This window comes from Rhinolophus hipposideros, assembly GCF_964194185.1.
Source record: "Rhinolophus hipposideros genome assembly, chromosome: 24".
NCBI lineage: Eukaryota > Metazoa > Chordata > Mammalia > Chiroptera > Rhinolophidae > Rhinolophus > Rhinolophus hipposideros.
Window position 1 is genome coordinate 7,593,581 of NC_138070.1, and position 13,305 is coordinate 7,606,885.

The 13,305-nt window shown below is 48.3% G+C and overlaps 1 protein-coding gene across 13 annotated transcripts in view; it reads left to right on the plus strand.

Annotated features, from left to right (window-relative positions):
* Positions 1–13,305, plus strand: part of RPH3A (rabphilin 3A) — a 218,049-nt gene that overhangs the window by 180,034 nt on the left and 24,710 nt on the right. For 11 of the 13 annotated variants that reach the window (XM_081036958.1, XM_081036949.1, XM_081036951.1 and 8 more), the window contains 4 exons: positions 8,614–8,743; positions 9,997–10,083; positions 10,659–10,824; positions 13,257–13,295. In XM_081036958.1, the coding sequence (XP_080893084.1) occupies positions 8,614–8,743; positions 9,997–10,083; positions 10,659–10,824; positions 13,257–13,295 (422 nt within the window). The remainder of the gene's footprint in view (positions 1–8,613; positions 8,744–9,996; positions 10,084–10,658; positions 10,825–13,256; positions 13,296–13,305) is intronic. The other 2 variants (XM_081036954.1, XM_081036947.1) reach the window with 1 other exon arrangement.

Below are 13,305 nucleotides of genomic sequence, written 5' to 3' on the forward strand. Positions count from 1 at the left end.
CCTTGCCTGGCAAGTGACTACATTCCTTGGGCTGAGCCCTCGAGCTGTCTTTCTCTCTTAGCTCCCTTGTTTCCAACCCTGAGCCTGGGTGACCCCCTTCCAAAGGGCTCAAGAGCAGTTGCCTGAGTGTTTCCAAAGTGCAGGCAGGAATCCTACTCAATCCATCAAGGGGAGAGATTGGGATCTACAGATCCCCAGGTGGTGACAGTCATAAACAACCGTGAGAATTAATGAGTCTGAAACGCACACAGCCCACATGCTAGCCTCATGGCTTCCTGACAGAGTGACTCAGTCATTTCAGGACAGGTTCCTGAGGGACCCTTCAGTGAGGTCTCAAGCCAGCCCCCCTCCGACAGCCATAACTGCCTCCTGTTTCTAAATTCTATCCCGGTTCACAGCAGGTGACCAAATCTAAACTTCAGAAAATGCCAACTTTAATAAAGTTAACAGTAATATCCCCGACTTGGCAAATAGGGTGAGCAGAAAAGCAGCATGATGCTGGAATTGATGGTGTGTGTGTGTGTGTGTGTGAGTGACAGAGAGACAGAGACACAGACAGAGTCAGAAGCAGACAACACGCATCCACTCTCCCACTTTGCTGCATTTTTATGAATCGTTGTATAATCATGATCAACCCTGCTCTAAAGGCAGCTGCTCTGGGCCCATCCCATCCCTGGCGGAACTGCAGCGTTTTGCTCTTTCCCTCTCCAATTCAGGAATCGCTGCCTAAACCCATCGCCTTGGCAGGCAGGGTGTCTTCTTGAGCTCTGTGGCACGCTGCATTAAGCCTACTTCCTGGTGTAATTGTACACCCATTAGTCTTCTCTTCCACATTCAACTAGACAGTGCAGCAATACTGGTTTGAAAGCTCAAAAGCAGTTTCCTGAGTGTTTCCGAGGCTAGTTTGGACTTTTTGAGGGAGTCTGAGCTAACAAACAAGCCTTGTCGCTTCTGCAGTTGGCTTATGTCCTTGTTTGCAGAAGGCAGCTCCCTGCAGGGGCAGGGTGTGTCCAGCTGTGCAAGGGAAAGCGTATTCTGTGTGTTGGTGCTGACTGCGTGTGTGAGTGCACGCGCGTGCTTACAGGTGCACGTGGACGTGCTACTACACTACACGACAGGTGTACCTGTGGGCATGTGTGTTCAGGTGTGGGTACATGTACCACTCATGTGTGGAGGGGGCACAATGCATCCTGTCAATTTCTAGTCACCGCAGCCCCTTTCAAAGCTTTAGAAAGACAAATTTCATAGCTAGATTACAGCACCCTGCTTACATAGAAAAAAAAAAAGTGAACACAGGCAGTTATAAAAGCCACCAATTTCCGGAAGAGATAATTGGCGGCAACTATTACTGAGTTACCACGTTCCAGGCATTTTACAAACAGTCTCATTTGATCTTTGCCACAATCCTAGGAGGGAAGGACTTTGTGTTCCCTAATTGACGGATGAAAAATGGAGGCTCAGAAATGTTCAGTCACTTTCTCGAGGTCACAGAGCTGGGAAGTAGCAAAAGTCAAATGTGGTCCGAGCGAGCTCACTCCAGAATCGGCACCCCAACGCCTGCATCATAACTGCCTTCTATTTCTAAGTTCTCACAGTGTGTGTGTAGATGTGCGTGTGTGTGTGTGCATATGTGTAGGGAGTCTATACGTTCCTGGGGTTCAGTACCTGGAGGTGACTGGAACCTTCCAGAGTCCGAAGCCTGGCTGATCTGACGTCCACAGCCAGGCAGGGAGGAACTGCCCAAACTTCAAGTCAGAGGGAATGGCTGAAGTCTGATTCAGACCCGTATCAAGTGGAAATAGAACCTGGATGGCAGATGGGGCCAGAATGAGGGGATGGGAGGCAGAATAGTGTTCCCCCCCTTAAAAGATGTCCACATCCTAATCCCTGGAACATGCGACTGTGTGACCTTACAGGGCATAAGGGACTTTGCAGATATGATTGAATTAAGAATCTTGAGATGGGGGAGGGATTATCTTAGATTATCCAGTGAATCCAATAAAGAGGGAGGCGGGGAGGGTCAGAGTCACAGCGAGACTGGAAAAGGCTGCACTGCTGGCTTTGAAAATGGAGGACGAGGTCAGGAGCTGAGGGATGTGGGCAGCTTCTAGAAACTGGAAAAGGCAAGGAGATGTCCCTGCCCTGGAGCGTCCAGAAGGAATGCAGCAAAACATAAATTATGTTATATGAAGCCACTTAGTTGTGGTAACTGGTTACAGCAGCCTTGGGAAGCTAATACCGGCCACTGCTTGAAGCCTGGGACTGCACAGAGGCCTTTCATAGCCCTCCTGCTTGTGCACTCTTTTACCACTACGGAGTTAGACCCATTGGGACAGTCTCGTAGTTTCAAGAGACCTGGGTCAGCCCCAGGTGTAGACAGAGTCCGGGGACCTACCTGCCTCCTCCTATCCTATAAGGAACCTCTTGTATCATCGCGAACTCTCCCTACTTTGAGCCCCCATAGGAGGGGCTCCACTCCTAAACCGTGTGTGGTCTCAAAACCAGAGAAGCTGAGTCTCCTCTACTTAAAGCCCTTGAATGCTGCCCCATCACTCAGATGCACGGAGACTGCGTGGAGTGGCCCCTGCCCATCTCCGGAGCCTCATCTCCTGCCATCCAGCCCACCAGCCATGCTAAGCACCTCTCAGTTCCTTTGCACACGCTGTTCCCTTTTCTTCCAAGTGCTGTTCCTTACCCTCTGTACTGGGTCAGGGCTCTTCATCCTCAGGTCTCAAGTCAGTGCTCACTTCCCCTGAGGCCCCATCCTGGCTGCTCGTGTCCCTCGCTTACGAGTTCTCACAGCTGCCCGGACTTGTCCTTCAGAGACCTTACTAAGAGTGTAATGATGATGGGCTATGTGGCTATTTAAATAACACCCGAGTCCCTCTCTGGAGTGCCAGCTCCACAAGGGCAGGAACTTCATCTGTTGTGTTCCCTTTCCGGTCTTTACTGTCTACTTGGCACATGGTAGGTGCTCCGTAAATGTCTGTCAAATGAATGAATTGCTCATCGGCATCCATTTGAATGGCAAGGTCAGACCAAGTTGGGAATTCACGTCCCACCACCTCCAGACGTCATCCACTGGTGCCCAGAGGAGGGGGACATAGCCTTCTGGTGCCTCTGGGAGCATCCTGGGAAATAGGGGTACCTACCCGACTTTCCTGAGTCACCAACAGCGCCCCTTACGCACCCAGCCTGGTGATGGATGTGTTTCCTGGACATGAGGCGCGACGAGTAATCATAAAATTAATCGGGCATGTAAAGACATAAACTAGAGAGTGACAGCCGCTTACAGTGTCCAGCTAATTGGGCAGTTAATGTGGAGACATTAAACAGACCGACAATACCAGCCTGCCACAGCAGACAGGTCTTCTCGTAGTCATTGAGGGTCCTTCCATCTCAAAGCACAAGGGGAACTCCTGATGTGCCAGCCTCAGGATCTGACAAACCCTGAATGTTGCCCAGGGAGGAGACCTGAAGTGCATCTCATCTAGCGTCTCATGTTATAGCCTGGGGAGAGGGTCCCAGAGAACGAAGGCTTTTCAAGGTCCCGGACTGGAACAAAGGTAGGATTTAACCCTTGGTTTATATGTTCTCTATCTTCCAAAATGCACTTTCTCTTCTCATATAAAGGTAACACATGGTCCTGTAGAAAGTTAAGGAGGTACAGATAAGTGCTTAGGGAAGACGGGGGTGGCGGAGGCGTTAAAGAAGGAAGTAAGAGTTACTTATAATCCCACCGTGCGACGACAATCGCTGTGCATGCTGTGGGTGTTTCTGATTTTTTTTGTGTGTGTGTTCAGTGCCCACCACGAAGATAATCATATAAGCAGGTTCCAAACCCAAACTCACACCCTGATCACAATTCTACATCCTGGGCTTCGGGTTACTTTTTAGAAAATACTAAAAATATTTTAGAAATTCTAAAAATATTTTCTTTTTAGAAGATAATAGTAAGGAGATCCTTTTGCCATGGGATTTTGTCCCACGACTTCCTTCCTTTCTGCCACATTTCTCAGAGTGTGGCCAGAGATTCACCAGCATCAGAGTCATTCAAGGTCATTCAAATACCGATTCCCAGGCCCCACCCCAGTCCCGTAGGGTCATTTTCTGAATGTTGAGCACTCCCCCCAGGTGACCTAAAGGCACCGTAATTTCTGGGCTCTCAGCAGGGCTGCATGCTGAGATGCTGGTATCCGCCTTAACCAGCCCCATGGCTAAGAAGGTGTAGAGAGGGAGCCCCGTGTGCTGGTGTTCTTTGCATGCTCTCTGACATGTAGTGAGGGCTGCGAGCATCTTCCAGGGCACATGTCGTGCTCTCCTGCCAAGACTGGTAACAACAAATGTTCCTTCTGGGGTAGAGAAGCTCAAGTGTTTTATCGCCAGGATAAAGACCCATTGGTGATTCATGGGCTCCCATGACTTAATTTTGACTCAGCTTTCTGCAAAGTTTCATTTCCAGGTTTATATTCTCTGGCTGTCGGGGCCTCCATGTTGGGGCCCTAGCATTGGGGTCTACAGAAGAGGGGGTCCAAGTGGGCGGGCTGCAGGCAAGCCCCGCTCATCCCGATTGTTGAGCAGCCATGAGCGGTCTGTCCATCCTCACCCGACATCTTCGCTCTTTATTGGTCTGTACTGAATTCACAAATAATGAGGGGCCCTGCGCTGAGATATCTGAATAATGACCTTGAATCTGTTGTTTTTCTGTGCCATTTGCTGCCACTGATGGACGCTAATGAGACACTCCCTGTACAATCGTGTTAATGGGCCTTGCGGCATTTAGGATTCAATGGTGGAAGAAACAGGCATCTTGGAAGAGAGGCCGGAATGCAGGTTTACAAGTGGTGGGTGAATCCACAGCGCTTTCTTTCCCCAGAGGCGGCAAGAAGCCTTCTTAGTTTCCTGAACAAAGCGCACCGCTGTTTAGAATTGGATCATCTGTGTCTCACGCTCTCTTTCTGAACTATGCTGGCAAAGCTTGACTGGAGACCAGAGGCCATGGGGGCTTCATGGAAAGAAAGATGATTTACTGACACAGAGAACTAGAGTCTAGCCCTGGCTGAGTGACCCCAGGTGAGCCTCTCACCCTCTCTGTGCTTTGGGATCCCCCCATGGAGAAAGTGAGAGGAGCAAAATCTAACCATTTCCTGTCTTCGGCAGTGAGTGAAGGAGAAAGTGGGTGAGAGCAAGGGTGTGTACGAGAAAATGTCACCAGGCAATTAGCCCCCCCGCCTCTGTTAGCTCACCTCATTGTCTCATAATGTTTTATATAGTTCTGTAGCATCGAAAGGCATCCTGAAGTTTCTCTGCTCCAGACTTCAAACTGCTTCTTTAAACCATGGAACCACCTTTCCAAAGAAAATCTAATTCAACAGCCCAAACAAAATGAAAGAGATACACGCAGACATGCTGTGGATCAAATGGGGTTTGCTGGCCCCTCAGAATCACTTCCACCACACCACGCCAGTGGATGGCCCCTTAAACTGGCTCTAAGGAACCCCTGGGGTGCCACAAAGCACAGTTTGACAACCACTGGTTTAGCCCAACCCCTTCTGTTTGACAGATGAGGAAACTGAATCCCAGAGAGGCAAAATCTATAGTTACAATCCAGATTTCTGGACCCTACGTTGAGGGTTCTTTAGAGAAACAAGATGATGGGACAGCGGTTGGGTGTCTTGTCCCAACCTCAGGGAAGTGAGAGGCAGATGTGACAGAACGAGGTGACTGCGTGTATGCAACTTACCAATGACTGAGGGTCCCTTGGAGTGGGGACGGCAGGGGGATTGAGCAGCGTGGAGCACACACTGCTCAGGAAGCGTCCCAGGGCTCTGCTTGGCACACAGTGGCAATGTGGTGTGGCCGTTCAGGACCGGGGCTCGGAGCCAGCCTGCCTGCGTCTGACTCCCAGCTTTCTCCACCCCTTCCTGTGTGACTTAGGGAAATCACTTAACCTCTCTGTGCCTGTTTTCACATTTGGAAAATGGGGCCAAGAATAGTCCTTAGAGGGCTGCTGGAAGGAGTCCTGAATGAGATCCAGGTGGCCTGACACACAGTGATTGCTCAGCAATCATTGGCTACGGTTATTCTGGGTGTTCTGAGACCACAGGCTAGGGGCTCGCCTCCCATCACCCTATGAAAACAATTTCTAGGGAAGACACAGGAGAGGGGTGATGAGAGGAGGAAGGGAAGAGCATGCCGGCTTGGGCTCTGCATGGCCTCCTCCCTAAACGGCTGATCTGGGTCACAGCAGAGGCTCTGGAGCCTACAGGCTGCTTCTGGCTCTGCCTCAGGCGCAGTGGCTCTCTGTTGAATGGAACACAAAGGGAAAAGCTGCTATTTATAACCTTGCGAATCAGAGAACTTTGAGGGGGTGGCAGGTGCGAGGAGGGCCTGTGGGGAAAGTAGGCATCAGGTGGCAGCCAGGGACCTTCTGGAGCCTGTGTTGCCCAGGTTCTCACACCCACAGTGTCCACAGCTGGGCCCCAGCCTGTGGAGGAGTCGGCAGAGTCCGGCTCCACCTGGGTCCCCTGTCTGTACCGGGAAGGGGAACAATAAGGTCTTGTTTGAGGGAAGGGCAAGGAGATGACTTCAGGCTGGTGGGACGTGTCCAAGAAACCCACCTGAGGTCGGACCAGGGTGCCCCACAGGTGTAGCTGTTATGCAGCCCTTCTATGCAGCGTACACCAGGGACCAGAGGCGGCATGTGGGACCACTTGGGAGCTTTCTAGAAATGCAGCGCCTCAGGCCCCACCCAGACCTGGTGTTTCAGAATCTGCATTTAAAGAAGAATGTCCATGCGATTTGTGTGCTTGTGAAGTGTGAGAAGCAATAGTGTCCTGCACATGAAACTTGGGTTCTAGTTTTGGCTCTGCCACTTCCTAGCTGTGTGACCTTGGGCAAGTCATTTAACTTCCCTGTGCCTTACCTTCCTCCTTACCTATAAAAGGGCATAGTAGTGGTACCTACCTCCCAGGGTTGGGTGACAAAGCATCTCATACCATACCATACCATACCAGGTGTATCATAAGCACTAGGTAAGTAGAAGCTGTTATTGTAGGTCACTTGATACTCAATTCAGCTTGCTTTTGCTGGTTACAGATTTGGGAAGTGTATGAACCCTCACTGTGGACCAGGCACTGTTCTGGCCCTGGGGACACAGCAGGGAACAGGACAGACAAGACCTCTGGCCAAAGTAGCTCATAGTCCAGAGGAGCAGGCAGAAGTGAACTCACAATAAGCTAATTAGTTAATGCAGATAATCTCATAATTCCTTGCATATATGTCAAGTACTTTGAAGGAAAACAAGTTTGCTATGGAGTAAATAAAATGGGTGGTCAGAGAAGGGTTTTAAGAGGAATATTTCAACCGGAATCTGAAGGATAAGGGAAATTTTATAGGTAAGAAAAGTATAAGAGTGTGTGTGTGTGTGTGTGTGTGTGTTAGAGAGAGAGAGAGAGAGATTAAATGTATGCGTATGTTGGGGAAGTTGTATTCCAGGCACAAGGAACAGAATGTGCAAAAGTACGGAGGCAGATAGAATGGAAACTCAGAGAAGACCAGTGTAACCAGAGCAGATTCTGAACGTAGAGTCAGAATCCTCTGGAGGACTTGTTAAAACAGATTGCTGGGCCCAATCCACAGAGTCTGATTCAGTTGGACTGGGGTTGGGCCCCAGAATTTGCATTTCTAATACGTTCCCAGGTGAGGCTAATGAGGAGAGTCTGGTCATCCCAGTTGGAGAACCACAGAACTAGAGCACTGAAAGCCACACCAAGAGGGAGAAGAGGTTTAAGGTTTCACCTAGGGCCAGACCATATAGGGCCATGGAAACCTCATGGAATGGGAACCCACGAAAGGTTTTAATGTGGGGTAGGAGTGACATGGTGAGATTTATGTTTTATGAATATCACCATGGCTGTGGTAGGGAGAACAGATTGTAGGTGGTCATGAATGACAGTAGGCAGACTATTAAAAGGTTACTACAGTCATCCGGGTGAGATGAAATGGCTTGGTTGTGGTGAAGATGGAGAGAAATGGGTGGATTCCAGAAATGTTAGGAAGAGAGACACGATAGGACTTGGTTGGGGCATTGAATATCAAGGGAAGAGGGGTCAAGGAAGACCCCCTCCCCCAGGATTCTGGTTTGAACAGGGTAGCAGATGGTGGCGCCGTTCCCTGAGAATGAAGTAGTCTGTGCTGGGAGGAGGGGTGGAGACCAGCCCAGGTGACCAATTCAGCTGAAAGCACAAGTTTGAGATGCTCTGAAGACATCCAAGGGAAGACGTCATGTAGACAATTAGACAAACAGCTCTGGAGCTCTGAAGGCAGTTTCCTAGAAGAGGTGACATGAGATAGAAAGGACCAGATAAGATTATTCATCTGAAGTCAATAGAATAGCTGTGCTTTGGGGGATGTAGGGAAGGTTCTGTGATGTTCTTAAAATGGATCCGATTTCATGTGCATGTGCCTGTTTCTTGGGGAGGGTCCAATAGCCATCATCAGATACCTGGGAGTCCATGACTCATAGAAGGTTAAGACCCCAGCCTGATGTTGTGGGAGATGCAGGTGGTCCCTGGTCCTATAAGGTCCTTAGTACCCCATCTCTGCTTCCAGGCGCCTGGTGGACCGTCTGGAGAATATGAGGAAGAACGTGGCTGGGGATGGGGTGAACCGCTGCATACTGTGTGGAGAACAGCTGGGAATGCTGGGCTCTGCCTGCGTAGTGTGTGAGGACTGTAAGAAGGTACCATCGCCCTCTTCCCTGCGTCCCTGTGTCCCTGCTCATCACATGCACAGGGGCGAGGCCTGGGCTCAAGTCTTGGGGAGCCCTGGGGCTTGGGGATGGAGCTTGAATCCTAAGGGTAGTTGCCAGAATATAATTCCTCCTGGGATGCTCTCATGCCCAGCTGTCTCCCGAGGTAACCCTGATCCTGGCTTCTCCAGTGGAAGTCACTGTGACCCTCTGTTTGCTCAGAGCTCAGCTCCATCCAGCATGACCTTGGGAGCTTGAGGTAGGCCAGGAGCTATGGTTGAACCTGCAAGTGTTCTGGTTTTGGCTTAGCAAGTTACATGTCAGACCGAAGAGCTTGATGGGCACATGTCTACACATGTGTGTATGTGGAAGCCTAACTCAGTATTCTCTTACCCTGGGTTATAATACAAGTGACTTAGAAAGCCCCTCTCCAGCCAAGTTAGGACACTGTACTTCGAGAGCCTTTATTCTTGAAAGGGAGTCTCCTTGTGCTCCTCTACTCTACAGACTCTGCTCGGACTCTGACAATTCCAGGACAGAGAGAAAACTGACCTTGGGTCGGCCTGATTCCCAGGAAAGGAATTCAGGGGAACAACCCAGCTGGGGATATCCACAATGTCACCTGACATCTCCTGCTTGGGGTCCCATGTAGCATGTAGATGGAATATTGAGGAAAGTTGATCTATGGCCCCAAAATTTGTCTGCTGCAATCATCCAAAAGTGAGAATTGGGTGATTTATTAGATTTTCCTGTTTGTTTTGATTGTCAAGAAACAAGCAAAACTATAATGTCCCGTCACACAGTCATGGTGTTTACTCAGATAACTTCCTTCTCCTTGAGGAGTTGAACCTGTAGTCAGGGTCTCGAATTCCTTTGGGAAGAAAGAAGAAATAAACTGATAAACAAAATGGATATATGGCCTTTCCTCTTTAAAAAGTTGTGTCAGTGAGCTCACCTGGTTGGATGCGGAAAACTCAGGCCCCACTGGGACTCTTGGAGAATTCCTCATCCAGTGCATGGGAATGGCTCCAGCTCTTGTCATTGGAAATTAAGACTCAAATAGGAACTGTATTCTGACTGGCCTTGGTCATGGAAAGGAGGAGAGAAAAGGAGAGTCCGAGCGGTTTACATCCACTAAGAGAGAATGGGGCTCTATTGCCACCCTTCCCAGCCAGTTCCCCCAATCACTAGCAGCTCCAAGCCTGGCATATCTGAGTGTGCACTGAACTGTGTTTTGTCCCCAGAATGTCTGCACCAAGTGCGGGGTGGAGACTTCCAACAACCGCCCACATCCCGTGTGGCTTTGCAAAATCTGCATCGAGCAGAGGGAGGTGAGTAGACTGGTCCCACCTGGCTTCTGGAGCACCCTCCATTTTTATCCAAGTTCCCCGTCTTCTCTAGAATCAGGGAAACGGGGTGGCAGTTGGGGGCTGGAAAACCTGCTCAGGTATGTGGCGTAAGGGGTTGGTATCAAAGGAACCAGCTCCTCTGTGAACACTGGTAGAACAGTCCCTAAGTGTTTGAATGAATTTTTTTCTCCCTCTCCTAGTTCTGTGACTTTTCCTAAGAGCTGGGAGCACAGCACACTTAAGAGGTGGAAGATTTGGTGTCCAGTCTTTGGCCTTACGCTCTCTGGCTATGTAACCTTCTACCAGTTTATAACCCTTCTGATATCCAACTTTCCCCATCAAGAAAATGGGTTTACTCAGACCCTTCTATTGAGTGTTCAGAGAGGTTGTGTGAATTAAATAGAAATGGTGAAAGGCTGCCTACTGGTAAGAAAAGTGTGCTGGTTACTGTATCAGTGTGCTAAGGAAAGGGAGCAAAGTTAAAAATTGGCACTTGTGAAGGCAGGAACGAGAGTGCCTGGCTGCCATATCTTCATCCTCTCCCTCTCTTCCCCCAGGTGTGGAAGCGTTCTGGAGCATGGTTCTTCAAGGGCTTCCCCAAACAGGTCCTCCCACAGCCTATGCCCATCAAGAAGACCAAGCCCCAGCAGCCTGTCGGCGAGCCCGCTGCCACTGAGCAGCTCACCGCTGAGCCCAAGCACACTTCCCAGGCTGCAACTCGAGGTAAGACAAAAGTCACTTCTTTCAGCACCAAGGACAGATCTTGGCTAACTGGTCTACCTAAGCGCGTCCTGGCGTTGTGTGTGTGTTTCTCTATTCAGTTGGTGGGCAGCCAATCTCTGGGCTTGGGTCTAGGACTCCTATGTCCTCTTCACAGCTCACCATGCGCCCTTATTAGGAAGATAGCACAGAGAACTCTTCAGCAATATCAGGCTTCCAAAATGCTTAGTGTCACCCTTGGTGGAGGACTTAGAGGTACAACAGAGGTAAAAAATTAACATTAGGAACTAAGAGAGACTCCCACAACTAAAATATACACTGGAGCTTGGGGGGGCGGATTTGGGGCTTGTTGAGAAGGCCTTCCTGACCCCTGATATTTCTTCCATCAGCCATCAGCAAATCTGAAATTGGACTAATTAAAAGTGAAAGATAAGTAGAAAGGAAATTGGTAAAAGAAAATGATCACTACTGTGGAAATTATCATTATTATCTAAGTATTACTAATTATTAAAATGATTAAAAGGGAAAAGCGAAACAGTTACGGGGGAAAAAAGCAACCACAATAACAAACACATTTTAACTGAACGAGGCCACGAGGGCCAAGTAGATAAAGCCTTTGCAATGATTTCAATGTAACACTCAGTGATAAAATCAGGTCTGAAGGACAATTCTGGGGTTGAGTCCAGGCAGTGCTTCTGGAAGGAAGGTTATAGTTAGAGGTCTCAAAAATTGAAATGCCCAACTATGTTTCCTATAAGATAACTTCTCAAGATACCCAGTATAATGCCTGGCTCTCAGAAGGCATCAATGAATATTTTCTTCCTGACAAGGCATGAGCAATTCCGATTCTTTCCAGAGATTTGCCAAATTGTCCATAGACACAGCATCCAAGAGGAGCGCCCAGTTTCTACCAGAAGGATTTCCTTCTTCTTGGTTAAGCATCACTCCTTCTAGGCTGAGAAGGCAATGTAGCATAACTGTTGAGAGCTTGGACATCCGAAGCCAGCAGGATGTAAATTTGAATTCCAGCTCTGCCACTTACTAGCCATTGAGCTTGAGCAAGTGGCCTAACCTCCCTGAGACCCTTTCCTCATCTATAAAATGGAGTTAACTCATGCGCTTATTTTGAGGATTAAATGAGATACTACAGGGAAGGTGCTTTGCAGAATGCCACACTTAGTAAATGTTGGCTAATAATATATCATGTTAACCACCTGTACACAGACACATACACACATAAATGGTATGCATTAGCTTATCAGATAAACTCTGGACAAAACAGATAACACTCTGAAAATATGGTGGATGTTATACCCATTCACCTCAACAGGAAGAAGGAACATCACCAGCATTGAATGGTGACACCTAAAAAACTCCCGGGTACTAACATCCAGTGCTGGTGAATGTTCGGGGAAACCAGTACTCTATAAACTGTTGGTAGGACTAAAAGTCACCTCCAGCGTTTTAGAAAGTAATCTGGCAGAATATATTAAAATCTGAAGTTTATGTACCATTGGACCCTGCAATCCTCCCTGGGAATATATCTAAAGCCACACAAGTAACATATAAAAAGATATATGTGTCAATATATTTGTTGCCTCCTTATTTATGGCATCAGAAACACTGGATAAACCTAAATGTTCATTCATAAGGGGAATTGTTGGATGGATTATGACATATCCATACCATCCTATATTAAACACCTTTTTAAATGAAATGATCTCACTCTCCATTATCAATTTTGAATTATGTCTGTGATGAGCACTTTTAGCATTCTTTTGACAAACATTTACTGAGCACCGAATGAGTTCTAGACTCTGTTCTGTGCCCTTGGTGTGTGTGTGGGGGGGTGTGTGCCACAGACCAAAATCGCTGCCTTCGTGTAGCTGAAATTCTACTGGTGGCAACAGATGCTCAACAAGCTGCCAACGCAAATACATTTAATATCAGGTCGTGATAAATGCCAGGAAGAAAAGGAGGCAGGTAAAGGGGAGTCTCCATTGTGAATGGAATGGCCAGAGAAGGGCTGTCTGAGGATGATCTTTGGGGAGATACCTGATGGAAGTGATAGAGAGGGCCCATAGAATCTTCGGGAATATTGTGTACAGAGGGCTTGAAGTTGGGACATGCTTGGTGAGTCCTGGGGATAATTAAATTACATGAACAAAGCATATCTAGAAGAGTGTGCCTATGTAACCAGTCATCTCAGTTTGGTCTTTTTGGAGCCTGGGTATGCTCCTGTTTCTGCATGCAAAGGAAACAATGCAGAATAAAACTGTAGACAGGAGGTGATTGGGGAGGTACTGGAGGGGAGACTTTTAATTAAACAAAAGTTCTTGGGAATGGTGAATGGGACCCTTTGTGAGCTCCTTAAGTAATAGCTCTCCAGACATCATAAAACAAGCTCTTCCTGTCATTTTTCTCTCTCTCTCCAGTTGACACTGATGACAGGAGGGGCCCAGGTCAGAAGCCAGGTGGGTTCTG